We start from the raw sequence: 18,031 nt of genomic DNA on the forward strand, positions 1-18,031 counted from the left end.
GTTTACATAGTAATATCACACAATATTCTGTGGGCCTCGAGAAATCACTGAAAACGCTCTGAAACTCTGGCACTGGGAGCGTCCGTTCTCCAAAAGTGGCTCTGGTTAAAAAAAACAACAAAACAACAAGATGGTGACGGTGAAAATGCCAAACGGGAGTACACAAACCAATGGGTGACATCACGGTCGCTACGGCCATTTATTGATATACGGTCTAAAGGTGTGTTCCTTTCATTTCACCTGGTTCTCCTCCTCCTCTCCCCATCCCTCCTTCCCTCCCAAACCTCATCTCCTCCCATCATCTCTCCTTGCATCCTGCCACCTTTCCTAATATGCTTTCTTTCCTCCATTCAAACTTTTGTTCCACCATAACTTCTCTTCTCTTCCTGTCCTCCCCTCTTCCCTTCCACGACCACCCGCCTTCCCTCCATCTCCTGCAGTGGACCATGTAATCCCGGAGCCAGGCAGCAGCCTGATGGAGTCCTATGAGCAGTGGAGGCAGTGGGCTGATGAGAAGAGCTGCTGTGACTACTCCCTGCATGTGGACATCACCCACTGGAGTGACAGCGTCAAGCAGGAGGTGGACACCCTCATCAAGGAGAAAGGTGGGTGATGGTAGCCTAACACAACATACTGTATATCCAGGAGGTGGACACCGTCATCAAGGAGAAAGGTGGGTGATGGTAGCCTAACACAACATACTGTATATCCAGGAGGTGGACACCGTCATCAAGGAGAAAGGTGGGTGATGGTAGCCTAACACAACATACTGTATATCCAGGAGGTGGACACCGTCATCAAGGAGAAAGGTGGGTGATGGTAGCCTAACACAACATACTGTATATCCAGGAGGTGGACACCGTCATCAAGGAGAAAGGTGGGTGATGGTAGCCTAACACAACATACTGTATATCCAGGAGGTGGACACCGTCATCAAGGAGAAAGGTGGGTGATGGTAGCCTAACACAACATACTGTGGCCCCTATCGTTGCATCGGCCTAGTTTCTACGCCGAGCGCCTGGCGCAGTGGGCGTGGACCAGCGCACTTGATATCTTGGTCTTGGCGCTACACGCAGTCTAAAGCATTACAACCACGCCTTTTAAGTGTAAAATTATGCACCGTCATGCTCATTGGATAAGTGCAATAAACGAATCGCACGCTTGCCTTTTAAGCTCCAATTCCACTGGTCCAGCAAAACCAGACAGAAGCCAAGCGCTCTGCCCCCCCCCCTCCCTTCATCCAGTCTGTCTGTCTCCATATAGGCTATTATTCCATATTATTATGCTTCTCAAACCAATCTAACTGCAGTTTAAATACTGGGCACAAAATACGGGCACAAAGGAGTTTTTATACCTATTTTTCTTAGCTAGAGGGGCTCGAAGGCAAAGGCCAGATGGAAGCAGTTCGTATTCGGAGCTCAGAGGGTGGGCATCGTCTGAGCGGATGGACACTTTTGTCAGCACCTGTCTATTCAAAATATTGTCCAGACTACTGAATTGGACTCTGAATTGGATTTTCGAAGCCACCTTCACTATTCGCCCGAGGGAGTTCTTGTCTTTTATGCCAAGGTTACCGTACCGTCAGGGCCTTTTAAGTATGTTAATAAAATTACATATCTGGGTATACCGTACCAACGAATGATAGAGAAAGAAATGACAGACTCAACGAAAGCACAATAGAACAACTTCAACAAGGTCCTGTCAATCTGGAATTTGGCCAGTTTCCTGAGACAAAAGAGACACTGCTGACCTTTTTTGTACAGCATGTCAGTATTTAGGTCGAATTTCAGTTTGCTGTCGATGATAGTGCCTACATATTTATAATCGTTTACCAGATCGACAGTCTGACCATTGACAATACTTCTCTGAGGAACAGGGGGGAGCGTCTGAAATCGATACAAATCTCTTTAGTTTTGGAAACGTTGAGTTGTAGGAAAGCTTCCTCACACCAAGATACAAAATCATCAATAATTTGGCCCAACAGTTTTTATACCTGAGTGATTGACAGGTCGCCTGTCCAGTGATCGTGCATTTCGCCAATTATGGACCAATAGTAGGCGGTGCTGTGGCTCTTCTCATCCAAATTTGGTCACTTCTGGCTCCAAGAAAACGGTCACAATGCGAAACTCGAGGCTTCAAATCGGGAGGCCAGCAACAAATGACGTCACGGTGGCTACATCCATATTTTTATACAGTAGGTTAAAGCATCATGCGTGCAAGCATCTTATTATAAAAGGGAGCAAGCGTAGCGGCCGAGCTAGCGTGCCCGTATAGTGTTAGGCTTGTATAGGTAGCCCTAATTGAGAGTGAGAGCTGGGCAGGCAGGCAGAGTGACAGAGAGACAAAGGGCCCTATTCTCCCACAAGCCTTCGGCGCTAAAACGGGCCTTAAACGCAAAAAAACGTGCCTTGCGCCTGTTTTGGGACGATATCAATATGGCTTTAGGCTGCCAAATGCGCTTTAGGCCGAATGGGCGTGGCGCAGTCCCAGAATGGGCCAAAGTGCGCCTTTGAAAACCAGGCCTATTCAGTGCGCCAGTGCTCTTCTGCCTCTGAGTCACCCTTCTCTCTCTCTCTCTGACTCCCTCGCTCAAACAGACACAACACATAGCAGCACCCAGCTTCCCATAGGAAATAGCAGTTGTAAGTTTACTGCCTGTGAATGTCCACTCCCAGCATGCAATTGGGTCCTCCATTTCGCTACTAAATAGCAACCAAATGAGCCGAAATAGATATAAAAGGTAGATCTAAAATAATGTGTAATGGTAAGACAACCTGCAATTGTCGAACATTTCAATATTGGACCAAATAAAACATCGAAATGAAACACCACCCTATGTGAAACATATATGTCCTCTTGAGCCTATATATACCCCTTGTGGGTTTAACGTGGTTTAGATAAGTGACAGCGGAACGCGCTTCTGTGATGTGCTATACTGTGATGTCCGCTCCAATAACTTGGCCCTACTTGACATTTAGTTTTACAATAAAAACACATTTATGCAATGACTTTACATAATGTAGGGTATATTTATGTGCATCGATCATTCTACCTGCAGCAGGGGAGAGAAAACGATATCTTTCTGGACAAACTTTCACCAATCTAATAGGCTATATTTTTCTAGCTGATGCGTTTAGTACATTATTTTCACTTTGATCTTGCTATAGTGTAGCGTATTTACATGCTTGCAGTATTGAAACTGCAGTTAGATTGGTTTGAGAAGCATAATAATATGGAATAATAGCCTATAATGCAGTCAGACAGACAGACTGGATGAAGGGAGGGGGGGGGGCAGAGCGTTTGGCTTTCGTCTGGTTTTGCGGGATCACTGGAATTGGAGCTAAAAAGGCAAGCGTGCGATTCGTTTATTGCAGTTATCCAATGAGCATGACGGTGCATAATTTTACGCTTAAAAGGCGTGGTTGTAATGGTTGAGGCTGCGTCTAGCGCCAGCACGACGATATCAAGTGCGCTGGTCCACGCCCACTGATTTGAGCTGCGCCAGGCGTTCGGCCTAGAAACAGCGCCGATGCAACGATAGGGACCAAACTGTTAGCCTCAATAGCCTGGGAAGCTGACCAATCTGCAACATTCTTCCTACAAATCACTGCAGAGGCATCTGGACCCCCTCTCGTTCAGACACATTTCCACCCGGCCTGAAAACGGCCGGGCCAATCACAGCCCCTTTATTACATGGCTTTGTTTAATACTCATCTGATTGGTCAATCACGGCATTCTACTTCTGATATTTCTGTATAGCAACCCGCTCCTAGCAGATCATTGCTACTTCAACAACAGAGCGCAACTCCTGCGCATGCCCACATTCAACATCCGGGGTTAAAACATGTACTTCCGTCAAAGCACCACTAGGTGACCCTACTCTACAGGCTACAAACATATGCCTCGGCTCGCTGTAACAGATCTCATGGTGGTTGGCAAAACAGCTGATCAGTAATGTTAAGTCTGTTTCAAGATCTGTTTACATGTGTTTCATTCTGCACTGCGTCACATGTTTCGTTGCTCTGATCGGTTGAGGCATTTTGGAATGTGCCCGTCGGTAACGCCCCCCTGGAAGTAGAAATTGAACTGAGAGATTCTACATTTGCAAATGCAATGCAATGCAATGTGAATTGGTCTGGCGATGCCAGGCTAAAAGCTAATAAAAAAAAAGTCTGAATAGCCTACAATTTACTACGTCAATAAAAACTTGATTTGAGATAGAAAAGATTTAATGCAAAGCACAAAAACAAGAAGACGACAAACTTACTTGCTAAAAAACAAACTGAAAATAACCTACAATTGCACTAGGATTGATTATTCGCTGATATAAATCAGGATCACACACGGAAGAACTGATGTGACATTTGCATTCCTGCTAAAAACACAACGGGAGCCTGGAGGGGGATTCTCCGCTCTCTGCAGACGCTGCACTCCTACCGTATTTACCATAAAAAGATGTGCCTCTGCGGAGAGAACGGTCTTGCCATGAACACCGCAGACACCGGACACTCCGCAGTCAGTATACATTTGCTTTAACACATTTTGTGATTGATAGGGCAAACTTTCTCTCCTTTTTGATTTCTAAAAATCAAATAATGTTTCAATAAGACTGAACTCACATCCTTGTCTGGAATGACCACAGCCTGGCTTGTTCAGTTCACTTTCACAGCCACCGTTGGCCTTTTTAAGACTCATCACATTCTGAAAGTACGATCCTAACATATATTCTAATAGACGTAACGTGGATTTTTCTCCTGCTTTTCTTCTTTTGTTAGTCATGTTGTTTCCCTCTTTTACAGGTGTTAACTCATTCCAGGTCTACATGGCGTACAAGGACTACTACCAGATGAGCAACAGCGAGGTACAATGTCTAATAATGTATGTGCAATTTTGTGGGTCACGTTCACACAGTTTTAAACTATCATAGGTGAATGTGCTCATGTACATTAAATGTGGCTGTAGTAGCAATCAAACATTGAACCACAGAGGCGTTGATGCCATGGTTCCACTAACTGCAAAATTACTGTATTTAACCTTAATTTAACAAGTCACAAACAGTTACAATGAATAAAATAAAGAATTGTGGACTTTGTGTGATATTGGATAGCCATAAAGCATCCTTATAATAAGAATGAGGTGTGTGTGTGTGTGTGTGTGTGTGGGGGTGGGTGGTGGTGGGTGGCTGGGTGTGTGTGTGTGTGTGGGGAATTCTGTCCAGCCACAGCTACGCCGTTTTACGTGCCATCGGGCTGAAACTTTCAGGAAGTGTAAAGAGCACCCGTGTGGGTGACCGGATTCTTTAATTAGGTGATTGCCCTGATTACCTAATTATGTGACGTCATCAGTGATGTCATTCTTCCTGGCTGAGGCTATAGCAGGGGTGGGCAATTATTTTTCATGGGGGGCCACATGAGAAACCCAGATTGTTGCCGGGGGCCGAACAAATATTGTCATGCGTAACCCATGGATGGGTAACTTTGATGATAGAGAGGGCCACAAAAAATGTCCTCGCTACCAGGTTTTGCTGAGGGCCGAACGGCGCCAGTGTGAAAAATTTGGTGCATTTGAAGCCACGTTTAGAGGAATAACTCATTTTAAATTAACAGTTGTGATGTCATTATTCAGTCTTAACCACCAATATTTCATCCTTTTCTCACTCACTCCTATGTCACCACCTGCTCTCAGGGCTTGAAATTAACTTTTTTGACCACCTGCCAATATGGCTGCTAGATTTTAAAGTTACCAGCCAATTAGAATTTCCACTAGCCAAAATGTTTTTCTTGAAATAAATCAGAATATGAGTGGGTTAATTTAAGCATAAGTATCAGTAAGTGGCCCGGGATGATCAAAGCCTGTGTTGAGGGTCACACGAACAAAAATGCAGTCTTGAAGCTAAATAAATCCAAAACCAATGAGTTAATTATTTAAATTTCTAATTCAATGTAGCCTTTTAGTCATAAAGATTATTGAAAGATATTCCATATTCCAGACTGAAATGCTATAACAGAAGTGGAGTATTGGCCAGAATGACATGAACATTTGGACACTTATTCAGCGGGTATCTTGCATGTTGCGTTCAGGTGCACTGTGTAAAAAAAAAGAAAGAAAAAAAATTGCAATTCCATCGCGGGCCACACAGGTGGCGCCCGCGGGCCGCAGTTTGCCCATGTATGCTATATAGGTTCAATGATGATGTCATCCTTCCTGCCTGGTGCCAATAAAGCAGGCGAGGCCACGCAGCAGCCGAGCTGCATATGTGGCGGGCGAGCCTAGGAATCGAGAGCGCGAAAAACAACAGACTAGTAACAGAGTCCAGGCATAAAACAACAGACTAGTAACAGAGTCCAGGTATAAAACAACAGACTAGTAACAGAGTCCAGGTATAAAACAACAGACTAGTAACAGAGTCCAGGCATAAAACAACAGACTAGTAACAGAGTCCAGGTATAAAACAACAGACTAGTAACAGAGTCCAGGTATAAAACAACAGACTAGTAACAGAGTCCAGGCATAAAACAACAGACTAGTAACAGAGTCCAGGTATAAAACAACAGACTAGTAACAGAGTCCAGGCATAAAACAACAGACTAGTAACAGAGTCCAGGCATAAAACAACAGACTAGTAACAGAGTCCAGGCATAAAACAACACACTAGTAACAGAGTCCAGGCATAAAACAACAGACTAGTAACAGAGTCCAGGCATAAAACAACACACTAGTAACAGAGTCCAGGCATAAAACAACACACTAGTAACAGAGTCCAGGCATAAAACAACAGACTAGTAACAGAGTCCAGGTATAAAACAACAGACTAGTAACAGAGTCCAGGCATAAAACAACAGACTAGTAACAGAGTCCAGGTATAAAACAACAGACTAGTAACAGAGTCCAGGTATAAAACAACAGACTAGTAACAGAGTCCAGGCATAAAACAACAGACTAGTAACAGAGTCCAGGTATAAAACAACAGACTAGTAACAGAGTCCAGGCATAAAACAACAGACTAGTAACAGAGTCCAGGCATAAAACAACAGACTAGTAACAGAGTCCAGGCATAAAACAACACACTAGTAACAGAGTCCAGGCATAAAACAACAGACTAGTAACAGAGTCCAGGCATAAAACAACACACTAGTAACAGAGTCCAGGCATAAAACAACACACTAGTAACAGAGTCCAGGCATAAAACAACAGACTAGTAACAGAGTCCAGGCATAAAACAACAGACTAGTAACAGACTCCAGGCATAAAACAACAGACTAGTAACAGACTCCAGGCATAAAACAACAGACTAGTAACAGACTCCAGGTATAAAACAACAGACTAGTAACAGAGTCCAGGCATAAAACAACAGACTAGTAACACAATCCAGGCATAAAACAACAGACTAGTAACACAATCCAGGCATAAAACAACAGACTAGTAACAGAGTCCAGGCATAAAACAACAGACTAGTAACAGAGTCCAGGCATAAAACAACAGACTAGTAACAGAGTCCAGGCATAAAACAACAGATTAGTAACAGACTCCAGGCAAAAAACAACAAGACTAGTAACAGAGTCCAGGCATAAAACAACAGACTAGTAACAGCCTCCAGGCATAAAACAACAGACTAGTAACAGCCTCCAGGCATAAAACAACAGACTAGTAACAGACTCCAGGCATAAAACAACAGACTCCAGGCATAAAACAACAGACTAGTAACAGACTCCAGGCATAAAACAACAGACTAGTAACAAGAAGCCCCTTCTAAACATGCAGTGAAATCCGGATTATGACCAGCTGCTAGCCGGTCAGCCTGCATGTTTAGAAACAATTATCCGCCTTATGCACACTCCTGTGAGTGCGGATCATTACCATCTGAGCCCCTAGTACAGGATCCGCATTGTTGGCAAAACGGCTGTTGTTTAACACCGGCAGCTCATGTTCCGGATCATGTATGTCTGAGTGGGCGGGTGGTTTACAAACCATTGTTGACCCTGTGCTATTTAATCATTTCATGAATGGACGTAGTTACGTGGCTGGATTATTTGGAAGAGAGACAAATTAGGTGAGTAAACAAGTAAAAGTTGAATGGTTTCATTCTCCCCCATCTGCCAGTTTAAAAATGCAACAAGGCTTTTAAATTTCATTGTAGCTTGCTGCATATGACAATAAAGTTTCCTTGATCCTTGATCCTTGATAAATTGAAAACTAGTCAGATATGACTTGAATGCCACATGTAGAATCATCCACTGTGTAATATTAGTGTGACGGTGCGACCACTATTTTGACTGACTGCTTTTGGGCGATGTAACAAAGGCAAGCGCTCACTTCGTTAAAACTGCGTATTTTTGAATGGAGTTTGGTTATAGATTCGCTAAAGCTGTTCCCATATCATATTTCTTTTTATCGATACACCCTACCGCACCCCCCTCCCCCCGCCCACTCTACTCGCTATCGGCAGAGAATACGGACCATTTCCAGCTGTTTCTAAACAAAGACTCCTCATGTCTAGAAAGGTAAAACCGGAAAATATCCTGCTCTGGCTATAGCCGGACATGGTCCAGACTTCATGTTTAGAAGTGGCTAGAGTCTAGGCATAAAAACATAGGCAGGATTCTTGATCTTTCATGTTGGCCCGTGACTCATAGGCTCGGTCACTGGAGGTAAGTAAGCACATGATGCAGCTGAAACAGTGTAGCTTGTAAAGCTGATGTCATGCAGTGGTTGGGGACCGGCGGCTCAGCCTGCACCAGTGGAAGCGCTTTGTGCAGACCACACACGCTAATTGCAGTGCACCGTGGAAGACGTCATGTCAACTGTGGGCTTCTAAATCCAGGCTCCACGTTGACCCTCTGGGATGAAAAGGAGTGTCCATTTTCCTGCGTAAACAACTGGGGCTAGAGTGGAAAAAACGAGTTAATTGTAATTTCACCGTGTGTGTGTGTGTGTGCCCGTGTGTGTGCGTGCGTGTGTCTTCCAGCTCTATGAGATCTTCACCTTCCTGGCGGAGAGTGGAGGCATTGCTCAGGTCCATGCTGAGAATGGAGAGATCATCGCTGAGGTAAAAAAAAAAGAATCTACCTATTAATATAATATATGTCTGTCTGTATGTTTCGTTTATATGTTTTATGTTTTTATTTGCACAGAGGGGGGGGATGATAATACAAGAAGTAACCTAATAGAAAACCATGCAGGTGAGGGAAAGAAACCCAGAAGGGCTTATAGTATCTCACCTTATTTAACACATTGACTGCCAGCCGTTTTTTTTTGCTGTAGGTAGCTTCTGCCAAGCCGTTTTTTGAGGATTCTGGCTCATTTTACAAGAGCCGAGGATTCGTTTCAGCTTGGACTTTGTGAACATACAATATCTCAAAAGTACTAATAGAATGTGTACTTTCTCTGTCTAAAAGAGTTAGTTTGTAGAGTTAGTAGTTATGTAAGCATTAGCAGTTGAATACAGCATGGTTTTAGCGTCAGAAAAAATATTCAGAGATAAACGGCTTTTTGTGAAATTGGATAGAACAGTCACTTTAACCATTCATTTTTGGCTCTCTCTCTCTCTCCCTCCCCCTCTCGCTCTCTCTCTCTCTCTCCCTCCCTCTCGCTCTCCCTCCCTCTCTCTCTCTCTCTCTCTCTCTCCCTCCCTCTCGCTCTCCCTCCCTCTCTCTCTCTCTCCCTCCCTCTCGGGAGGGAGACGCACTAGGTTTAATCCTAGTGAGAGGGGGAGAGGGAGAGAGAGAGAGAGAGAGAGAGAGGGAGGGAGGGAGAGAGAGAGAGCGAGAGAGAGAGAGAGAGAGAGGGAGAGAGCGAGAGGGAGAGTTGCTTCAACTCCTCCCTCCGTGGGCGTTCTTCTTGGCTGCAGCGCCGTGTAACAAGCACTTTCCTACCTGTGCAAATTCACTTTCTCATACTCTCGACCTCTCAAATAAATTTCTGAATAGAAATTAAATTACTCTAAATTAGAGCGAAAAAGAAACAAAAAAGAATGGGTTGAAAATCCCATTCTAAAAGCCTTTTATGGCTGTTTCCAATTCCAATTTTGCAAGGCAAAATGGCCTGCTGCTTGTCACCAGCCTCACTGCCCCGCTGCCGCTGTGCCTGGCTGTGCCTGTCTCCGTGGCCGCTCCCCGAGGAAGCCCGGCTGGACTCGCCCGCCTCCCGGAGCCCTGGCCGAGAGCTCCGATGAAGCCCCTGCGACTCTGGTCATATTTACGCTGCGTGCCTCAAAGTGTGCTCCATCCGCAATCCACGATGCAAGTTTGCAATCCCGCACCGCCAGCAATCAACGCGAAAACGAAAGCGCCTCCGCCAATCCATTTTCATGAGAATGGAAATGGATCACACTGCTTTTTGCTTGCCTTCCTACTTCCTTGTCGCCACTTAGTGGGTCGGTGGAATGGGTTGTACACGTTGTACACGTCCAATACTTATATAAGATATGTAAAAGGGTTAGATGCACAACCCCCCGTTAAAAAAAAAAAATCGATGCCAAGAACGTGTTTACACGTTGTTGGCAGTCAACAGCTGGATTCTGAAAACGTGTTTACACGTTGTTGGCAGTGAATGTGTTAAAAGAAAATCTAAATAAATAAAACACTAAAAGAAAAACAGTCATACTGTACAATGAGTTAAAAACCATTTTCTAAAAGAAAAAAAGGAAGATAAAGATGAGAATGGAAAATAAAATAAAAAATAAAGCCACAAAATCAACCAACAAAAATACCGGGGAAAAGAAATGTCTGTCTGTCCGTCACATATCTCGGGAACCATGGGTGGTGAACAGAGTTGGGGTCCGTTACTCAAAAAAGTAATGTATTACACATTACACATTACTTTCAATAAAAGTAATGCCTTACTTTACTTGATTACTCCCTGGAGAAAGTAATTTGTTACACTACTCGTTACATTACTTTTGCGTTACTCCGTAACATCGCCTGAGATGCATTGTCATGTAATTTGCCAGTTAACAATACAACATTAAACCTTACATATGCCCATATATTAGCACAAATCTCTATCTAATAAGGTGGGTTGCAAAACCTTTCCTGTCTGATGGTGGCTGTCCGTTCCCTGCCATCTGTATTTTGCTCAATATGTTCCTGAAAAGTGGCGATTCTACTGGTGAAACTGGCAACATTTCCTCTACCATGTATGAGGCAACAAGCCTGTCCATCTCTGATGTTGATGTTACCTGGTGAAAAGCAAGTTGCTTGCTTGAGGTCGAGGCGGGCGACTCAGCAACCAGCTTTGTATCAGCATGTTGCCTCTGCAGATGCTTTGAGAGGTTTGATATCGTGTTCGCAGCGGTAGCTAACTGCTTCTGTCCAGGGCAACATTTGCAGTGTCACATTCTTGTGCTTCCGCGCAACAAATTCGAAGTAATGTGCGTATCTCCACCCCTCAGAAGTTGTTCGAAGTAATGTGCATATCTCCACCCCTCAAAAGTTGTTGTAGAAGATGGCAACTGCACGTTTTTTGGCAGATTACAATCCAATTATTAAGGAGCATACCGCACTGCACCCACTTCACTATTACACGTTGTATTTGCGAGGGGTATTTATAGACCCCATCGATGTATGTGGGTTTCTCTTATGGTTTACATTTCATTTCATTTTGTCCAATATTCAAATATTCCAGAATTGCATGTTGTGTAAAAAAATAAATATGATTTCAATATTATTTCTATCTAACGCTTTTTAGCCTGATTTAATTGTAAAACAGAGTGTAAAAGTTATGCCCCAGCCCCCTCAAAGGTTTCTGGGAAATTGAACCTGTGGAAGAGGAAAGTGGACGGAGTTCCCAGCATGCCCTGGGGTAGTGTGTCGATTTTTTTGTCAATGTTTGTCAACGTGTTTTTACAGGTTAAAATGATTTCTTGTTCTATATGCCTGATGTCAGTTATCTGCAAGTTATGTGTCGACTAATAGTGCTGTTCTGCATGCTAATACAAAGTTGAAATATTGGCACCATGGGTGATTCTGGTGTGCAGTTAAGTGACCCATCTGATGGGGCACAGGATTTGCTGTGAAAACGGACATCTTTTCTCTCTACACTTGTCTTGCTAGTAGGCAAGTAACAAATTAAGTGTTTGATTAGTAGCTGTAATGTGATTACTGCACTTAGGGACAGTAGTGCCTTACACTACTCGTTACCGACAAAAGTAATGTGAATACAGTACTTTGTAACACGTTACCCCCAACACTGGTGGTGAAGAGTGGTAGAGCATGATGTGTGAATGGGGGAAGGGGAGGGAGGGGAACGGGCACTACACTACTACATTTATAAATAAAGCCACAGATAACTCAGGGTCTGTCTGGAACTCAAGTGAGCTCCTATCACCTAGCTACCTAACTAGATACTTGACTAATTAGGTAACTAATTTTAATATAGGTGGAGGAAAAATAATTCGTTTCAGACGTCCTCATGCTTGAAGGTAGCATTGCACGCGACAGGTCACACTGGTGCTGTTTCCATTGAATATACAAGATTTTTTCTGACCAAGATTGATCAAGTTGAATCCCAAAGCATTTGGCAATACATTTGTATAAAACGGCATGGCTGGGGGCTGTTTTCTCTAACGTTCTACTACTTTTATAATCCAGAAAGGTCGAGGTTTCACAGGCTACCGTGAACACCTTTAATTTGAAGGCGAAAAAGGGAAATGGTACATATGAATTGATAGAATTGACAGACCACTGTCAATTCAATCTACGAATACACCATTTCCCCTTTCCGCCTTCAAATTAAAAGCATAAAACCCAGCGAATGAAAATATTACAAACGCTAAATGGGAAGTAATGACAGCTTATCATTTAATAAAGCACATTTAAAACGAACTCCACTTACACTTGAAGGTTTGCAATGGTGCTATCCTCCTGGCTGTGTAGTCCTGCTTTGGGGCGGGCGGAGCGAGTTCTCGAACGTTAGTTATATTAGCAACCTAACTAGTGGCTGCTGTCCAGAACACCGTCAGGTAAGATGCTTCCTACTATTGTTCAAAAGTGACTTTCCTGACACTGTACAAACATCTGACTACACTAAATTTAAGTAAAGGCTGACGTTATTGACTATCCTAGAATAAAAACGAAAAGAAAGTGAAATATGTTCGTTATTTAGCCAACATTGTTTCACTTTTTTCTGATGCGGTTGGCTTTGTGGGCGTCGCCATTAGGGGCTCGTTTGGGCTTGCTTCGTTCTTCTTCGTCGGTTGTAAGGATCGCAAGGTATCATGGGATACCCTAACCCACCAAAGTGTGCATGGTATGGTTCCTCAAAAATTATCCATAACCAGAATACCTAGAAAGGTTGCAAATTCAGTCAACTTATGTATCAAACTGGTTTCAGACAGCCTAATTACAACTTATTACCTAGAAATGCCACCTAGAAAGCTCGTTCACTTGAGAATCAGACAGGCCCAACATCTTCCCTTTTCCTTCCCCTGCTGTTTTAATTGAGTTTGATTTCTTTCTGTTTGGGTTCACTCCAGTGCAGCTTTGCAGGCAAGCTTTATCGCAGTGCATCTCCACCACCTACTCACGCCTTGTCCTCTTTCCCGCAGACTAAACACACTGTCACTGATGAGAGGGAGAATGGCCTTCCAGTAGGACAGTAATGTGTGGGTGTAGCTTACAAAGGCCTGCACCATATCTGAGGGCAAATGAAAGTGAATGGACAGTAATAGTTGGTGGATTGAGAGGGCTAGTATTAAGTCAGAAGTCCAGACTATGCCTGGACTCTGTCACTCTGTGTGTCTGTGTGTGTGTGTGTCTGTGTCTGTGTGTGTGTGTTTAGTCTGATTCCTCGCAAATCCCAGCTCTCCTATCTAATCTTAAACTGGGACTTTGAGCGAGTCCTGATTCTCATCAGATTTTAACCCCCCCCCCCTGACCTGAATTCACTTGAAAGCGGCCTGGGGCAGAGTGTCTGCTTCAGGCCTTGTTTATATCCGTGACAGATAGAGACGCTGCGGAGCGCGTCATCATTCAGAAACCATGCCCAAAACAGGGGAAAACGCAAACTCCCCCCAATCCTGGCGTTCTCATATGTCGCACAAAGATCATATATACGAAAGATGAACACTCCAACTTACTTCATTGACAGCAACATCCACATTTTTCTTCTCGCCAATTCTCAATGGCTTCCTTGTTTTCCTCGGGAGTACAAAAAAACTTTAACTGGTGATTTTTTACATGTGTTGTCTGCGCAGCCCACCGCACAACAGCTTGCTATGTTTAATCCAAGAAAAATGACGCTGGTGTGTGGAAGTGAACGGAGAGCTTTCCCCCGTGATGGGCGTGGCCTATTTTATGCAGTGTCTCTATGCCAGTGCTGTAGAAATGGCATGTCACAACGCGCAGGGAAACAGCGTCTACTTGCAAAGATCACATGCAACTGACCAGCCACTCTGTCTCATTTCCTATCCATTTTATTTCATATAGTTTTTCGGCTTTTTCTCCCATTTTCTCCCTAATTGTACTTGGCCAATTCCCCCTGCTGTCCCGGGCCTCGCTCCAGCCCTTCTGCCGATCTGGGGAGAGTAGACTAGCACATGCTTCCTCCAATTCATGTGCAGCTGCCAGTCGCATCTTTTCACCCAACAGTGAGGAGTTTAACCAGCTAGATGTAGTGCATGGGAGGATGACGCACTCTCTACACAGAAAGAGGGCAAAACAGAAGAGCTTTCTGGACGGTGACCAAACATTTGCATCAGCGCAAGAACATTTAAACCGCCAAGCACCAAATTCAACTTTCCACTGTCGTTTTGACACAAGTTTGCACTCACTGTCTGTGCGTGTGTGTGTGTGTGTGTGTGTGTGTGTGTGTGTGTGTGTGTGTGTGTGTGTGTGTGTGTGTGTGTGTGTGTGTGTGTGTGTGTGTGTGTGTGTGTGTGTGTGTGTGTGTTTGTGCGTGCGTGTGTGTGTGTGTGCGTGTGCAGTCATGCATCGGTGAGCTAACTAATAAGTGTGTTTTGTCCAACAGGAGCAGGCCCGCATGTTGCAGATGGGCATCACTGGACCAGAGGGACATGTGCTGAGCAGGCCAGAGGAGGTGAGGCACACACGCGCACACATGCGTGCGCACACACACACACACACGCATACACACACACACACACACACACACACACGCACACACACACACACACTTTGCCACTCACATCATCCTTAATGAATTTCCTGGGCCGATCTTCACACACACATTGTTCTTGTTACACACATCTGGTTACAGAGCCATTAGAGACCCGGAGTGAAAATTCTCTGGTTTCCCCAATTGTTGCTGCTAATTTTACTTCAACAAACAGCAAAATGAAAGCCACACTTTAAATTCAGCCACTTGTCTGTATTTAGTTTTCCACTCTCTGATGCAGTGGACCCCGTCTCATAGTGTCAATGCAGTTAAGTGGAGTGCTAAGTACCAAGAGTCTGGTAACATAATTTAATTGAGCAGAGGCCAAGTGGGAAGAGTGGTTTCTATCAGTGTCTGGTGTGTCTAGGTTGGTTTCAATCCATTGGTTATTGGACCCAGGTTGAGCTCGTATACCAGAGCACAATAAGCAACCCATGTGTATGTGCATGTTGGAGACAGTCCTCACGACTCAACTCTCTATTAGCAACACACTTTTTAAAGCCAAACATCTTTTTTCTCTGTTCCTCCGCCTTTCACAAACAAGGAAACAGGGAGTTTAGGAACTGACATTTTATCAACTTAACAGTGAGGACAAGGACAATGTGGGGCACTCTTTTTATATACAGTATATATAAAACCTGGCCATTTCCACTACTGCTTATGGATGAGCATCATCTGCTGCATGCCATATATATATATATATATATAATTTTCAAATTTAACAATATATGAACAAAAACGAACAAGCTCAGACACAGGAAAAGAAAGAAAAACATCTATCTATACTATAATGACGGGATCGCTGTCTGTCTCTCTCTCTCTGTCTCTCTGTCCTTCGCGTATCTCGAGAACCGTTGGTCGGATCGACTTCAAACTCGGGGGGTGCGCTGATGGTGACCTGACGGAGTGCAGTGCCCTGTTTTCATGCGATTCGGATGTGAAACACGTTCAACATTAATACTTGTATTATTTCAATATTTGTGTTCAATCAAGCGTGTGCTCCTTCAAGCCCTGGCTGATCTGGGCTAAGTGAGAAGAGTAAACACTGCTGTGAGTACCGTCGTTGAGCTAAGTGAGAAGACTAAACACTGCTGCGAGTACAGTCATTGAGAGTGAATGGTCGAGAATGAGGGGGGTCTGTCTGTCATGAATAAAATCAAGGGGAAATAATCAGTAGAGCTCAGTGATCTTAGTTAAGTGAGATTTCTAAGAGATTTTTACGTGGCTATAATGGTAGGCTATAATGAGTCACGCATTCAGAAATAATATCCTCTAGGGCCACACCACTTCCAGGAACCCCCATCCTGTGTAAGTAGGGTTCCCAGAGTAAAACCTGGCTATTTCCACCACTGCTTATGGATGAGCATCATCTGCTGCATGCCATCGAAAACCTATGGTCGGATTGACTTCAAACTTTGGGAGTGTGCCCTATTGTGCAGTGCAGTGCCCTGTTTTCGTGCAATTCGGCATAGCGCCACCTACTGGCAACATAGAAAATGCTGTTTATCTCAAGAACCGTTCGTCCGATCGACTTCAACTTTGGGGAGTGCACTTACGGGGACTCAAGGGAGTGCAGGGAGCTGAATTCCGTGCAATTTGGCATAGCGCCACCTACTTGCAACACAAAAAGCGCTTTATTTCATCCATTCATCTGATCGACTTCAAACTTAACCCCCCATGCGCCCACAGGGTGGTGCATGGGGGGCGCCCACAGGGTGGTGCATGGGGGAATGGGCACTGCACTAGTATATAATAATGACAGTTATAATGTGGTGCTACCATCCATATAGGGTGCTTATGTACTTGTAAGAGATGTCGCGCATGGGGTCCCACGCAAGGCGTCCAACAGGAACCAGCGGGGAAAGTCACCCACCGCCCCCAACCTCGTCGAGGAATGTGGGGCACTCTTTAATGGCTAAGTGTGTCTCCCAGAACCTTCTGATTCACAGACAACAGCTCTACCTCCTGAGCTACTGTGCTAAGCACTGAGCTAATGTGCGGGTGGTGTATTTGCTGTAATTTGTCGTTTGCTTTCAGTGCATATTATGGACCGTATATGTTGGACTTCCCAATTAGTAAGAAAGGGAAATGTGTGTGTACTGTATGTGCGTGTGATGTATCTGACCTCATAAAATTGTTATTTTAGTGCCATGTTTCATCTCATTTAATTTGAACCAATGCTGACTGAATGTGATTCAAGAAATGTCTCATTTAACCAAAGCTTTGTCTGTGGTGGAGATTATATGGTGCCACCACCTGTCATTTTGGTCAAAGATGAATTATTTATACAACATGGCTCCAAAAACACGTCATTCCGCTATGGGTGGCATATTTGAAGAAGTTGATTTGAGGGGAGGGCTAATGTAAAAAGCACTGCTGTCCTGTCCCATCCCTAGCTGGAGGCGGAGGCGGTGTTTCGTGCCATCACCATCGCCAGCCAGACCAACTGTCCTCTGTACGTGACCCGGGTCATGAGCAAGAGCGCCGCCGACATCATCTCACAGGCCAGGAAGAAAGGTAATAATAATAATAATAATAATACATGGCATTTCTATAGCGCTTTTCTAGAACTCAAAGCCGCTTCACACTATACACTGAGGGGCGGTGTTAGTGAGACAACAGAGAGACAAAGAGTGGACAAACATAACACACAGAAGGATGGATGGGGCGGGGGGGCCTAAGAGAAGGCAATGGAGGAGAGATGGGATCGCTGTTGTCTTGGGGGAGGGAGTTCCTGAGCCTGGGAGCTGCCCTGGAGAATGCTCTGTACCCGAAATCGGAGAGGTAAATGGCAGCTTCAACACCTCATGCCAAAAGGCAATGCTGTGTTATCAGTGGTTCTCAACCTTTTTCTCGTCGTAGACCCCTAAACTGACACAAATTAAACCATACATTATTTTAATAAGATTTTGTCCCGGGG

At 44.3% G+C, this 18,031-nt stretch overlaps 1 protein-coding gene across 5 annotated transcripts in view; it reads left to right on the forward strand.

Annotated features, from left to right (window-relative positions):
* Positions 1-18,031, forward strand: part of dpysl3 (dihydropyrimidinase like 3) — a gene marked incomplete at its 5' end in the record, with an annotated part of 181,146 nt that overhangs the window by 98,118 nt on the left and 64,997 nt on the right. For all 5 annotated transcript variants that reach the window (XM_083638675.1, XM_083638676.1, XM_083638677.1 and 2 more), the window contains 5 exons: positions 441-605; positions 4,800-4,861; positions 8,966-9,046; positions 14,965-15,033; positions 17,508-17,628. In XM_083638675.1, the coding sequence (XP_083494801.1) occupies positions 441-605; positions 4,800-4,861; positions 8,966-9,046; positions 14,965-15,033; positions 17,508-17,628 (498 nt within the window). The remainder of the gene's footprint in view (positions 1-440; positions 606-4,799; positions 4,862-8,965; positions 9,047-14,964; positions 15,034-17,507; positions 17,629-18,031) is intronic.

This window comes from Poromitra crassiceps, assembly GCF_964638095.1.
Source record: "Poromitra crassiceps genome assembly, chromosome: 1".
Classification (NCBI taxonomy): Eukaryota; Metazoa; Chordata; class Actinopteri; order Beryciformes; family Melamphaidae; genus Poromitra; species Poromitra crassiceps.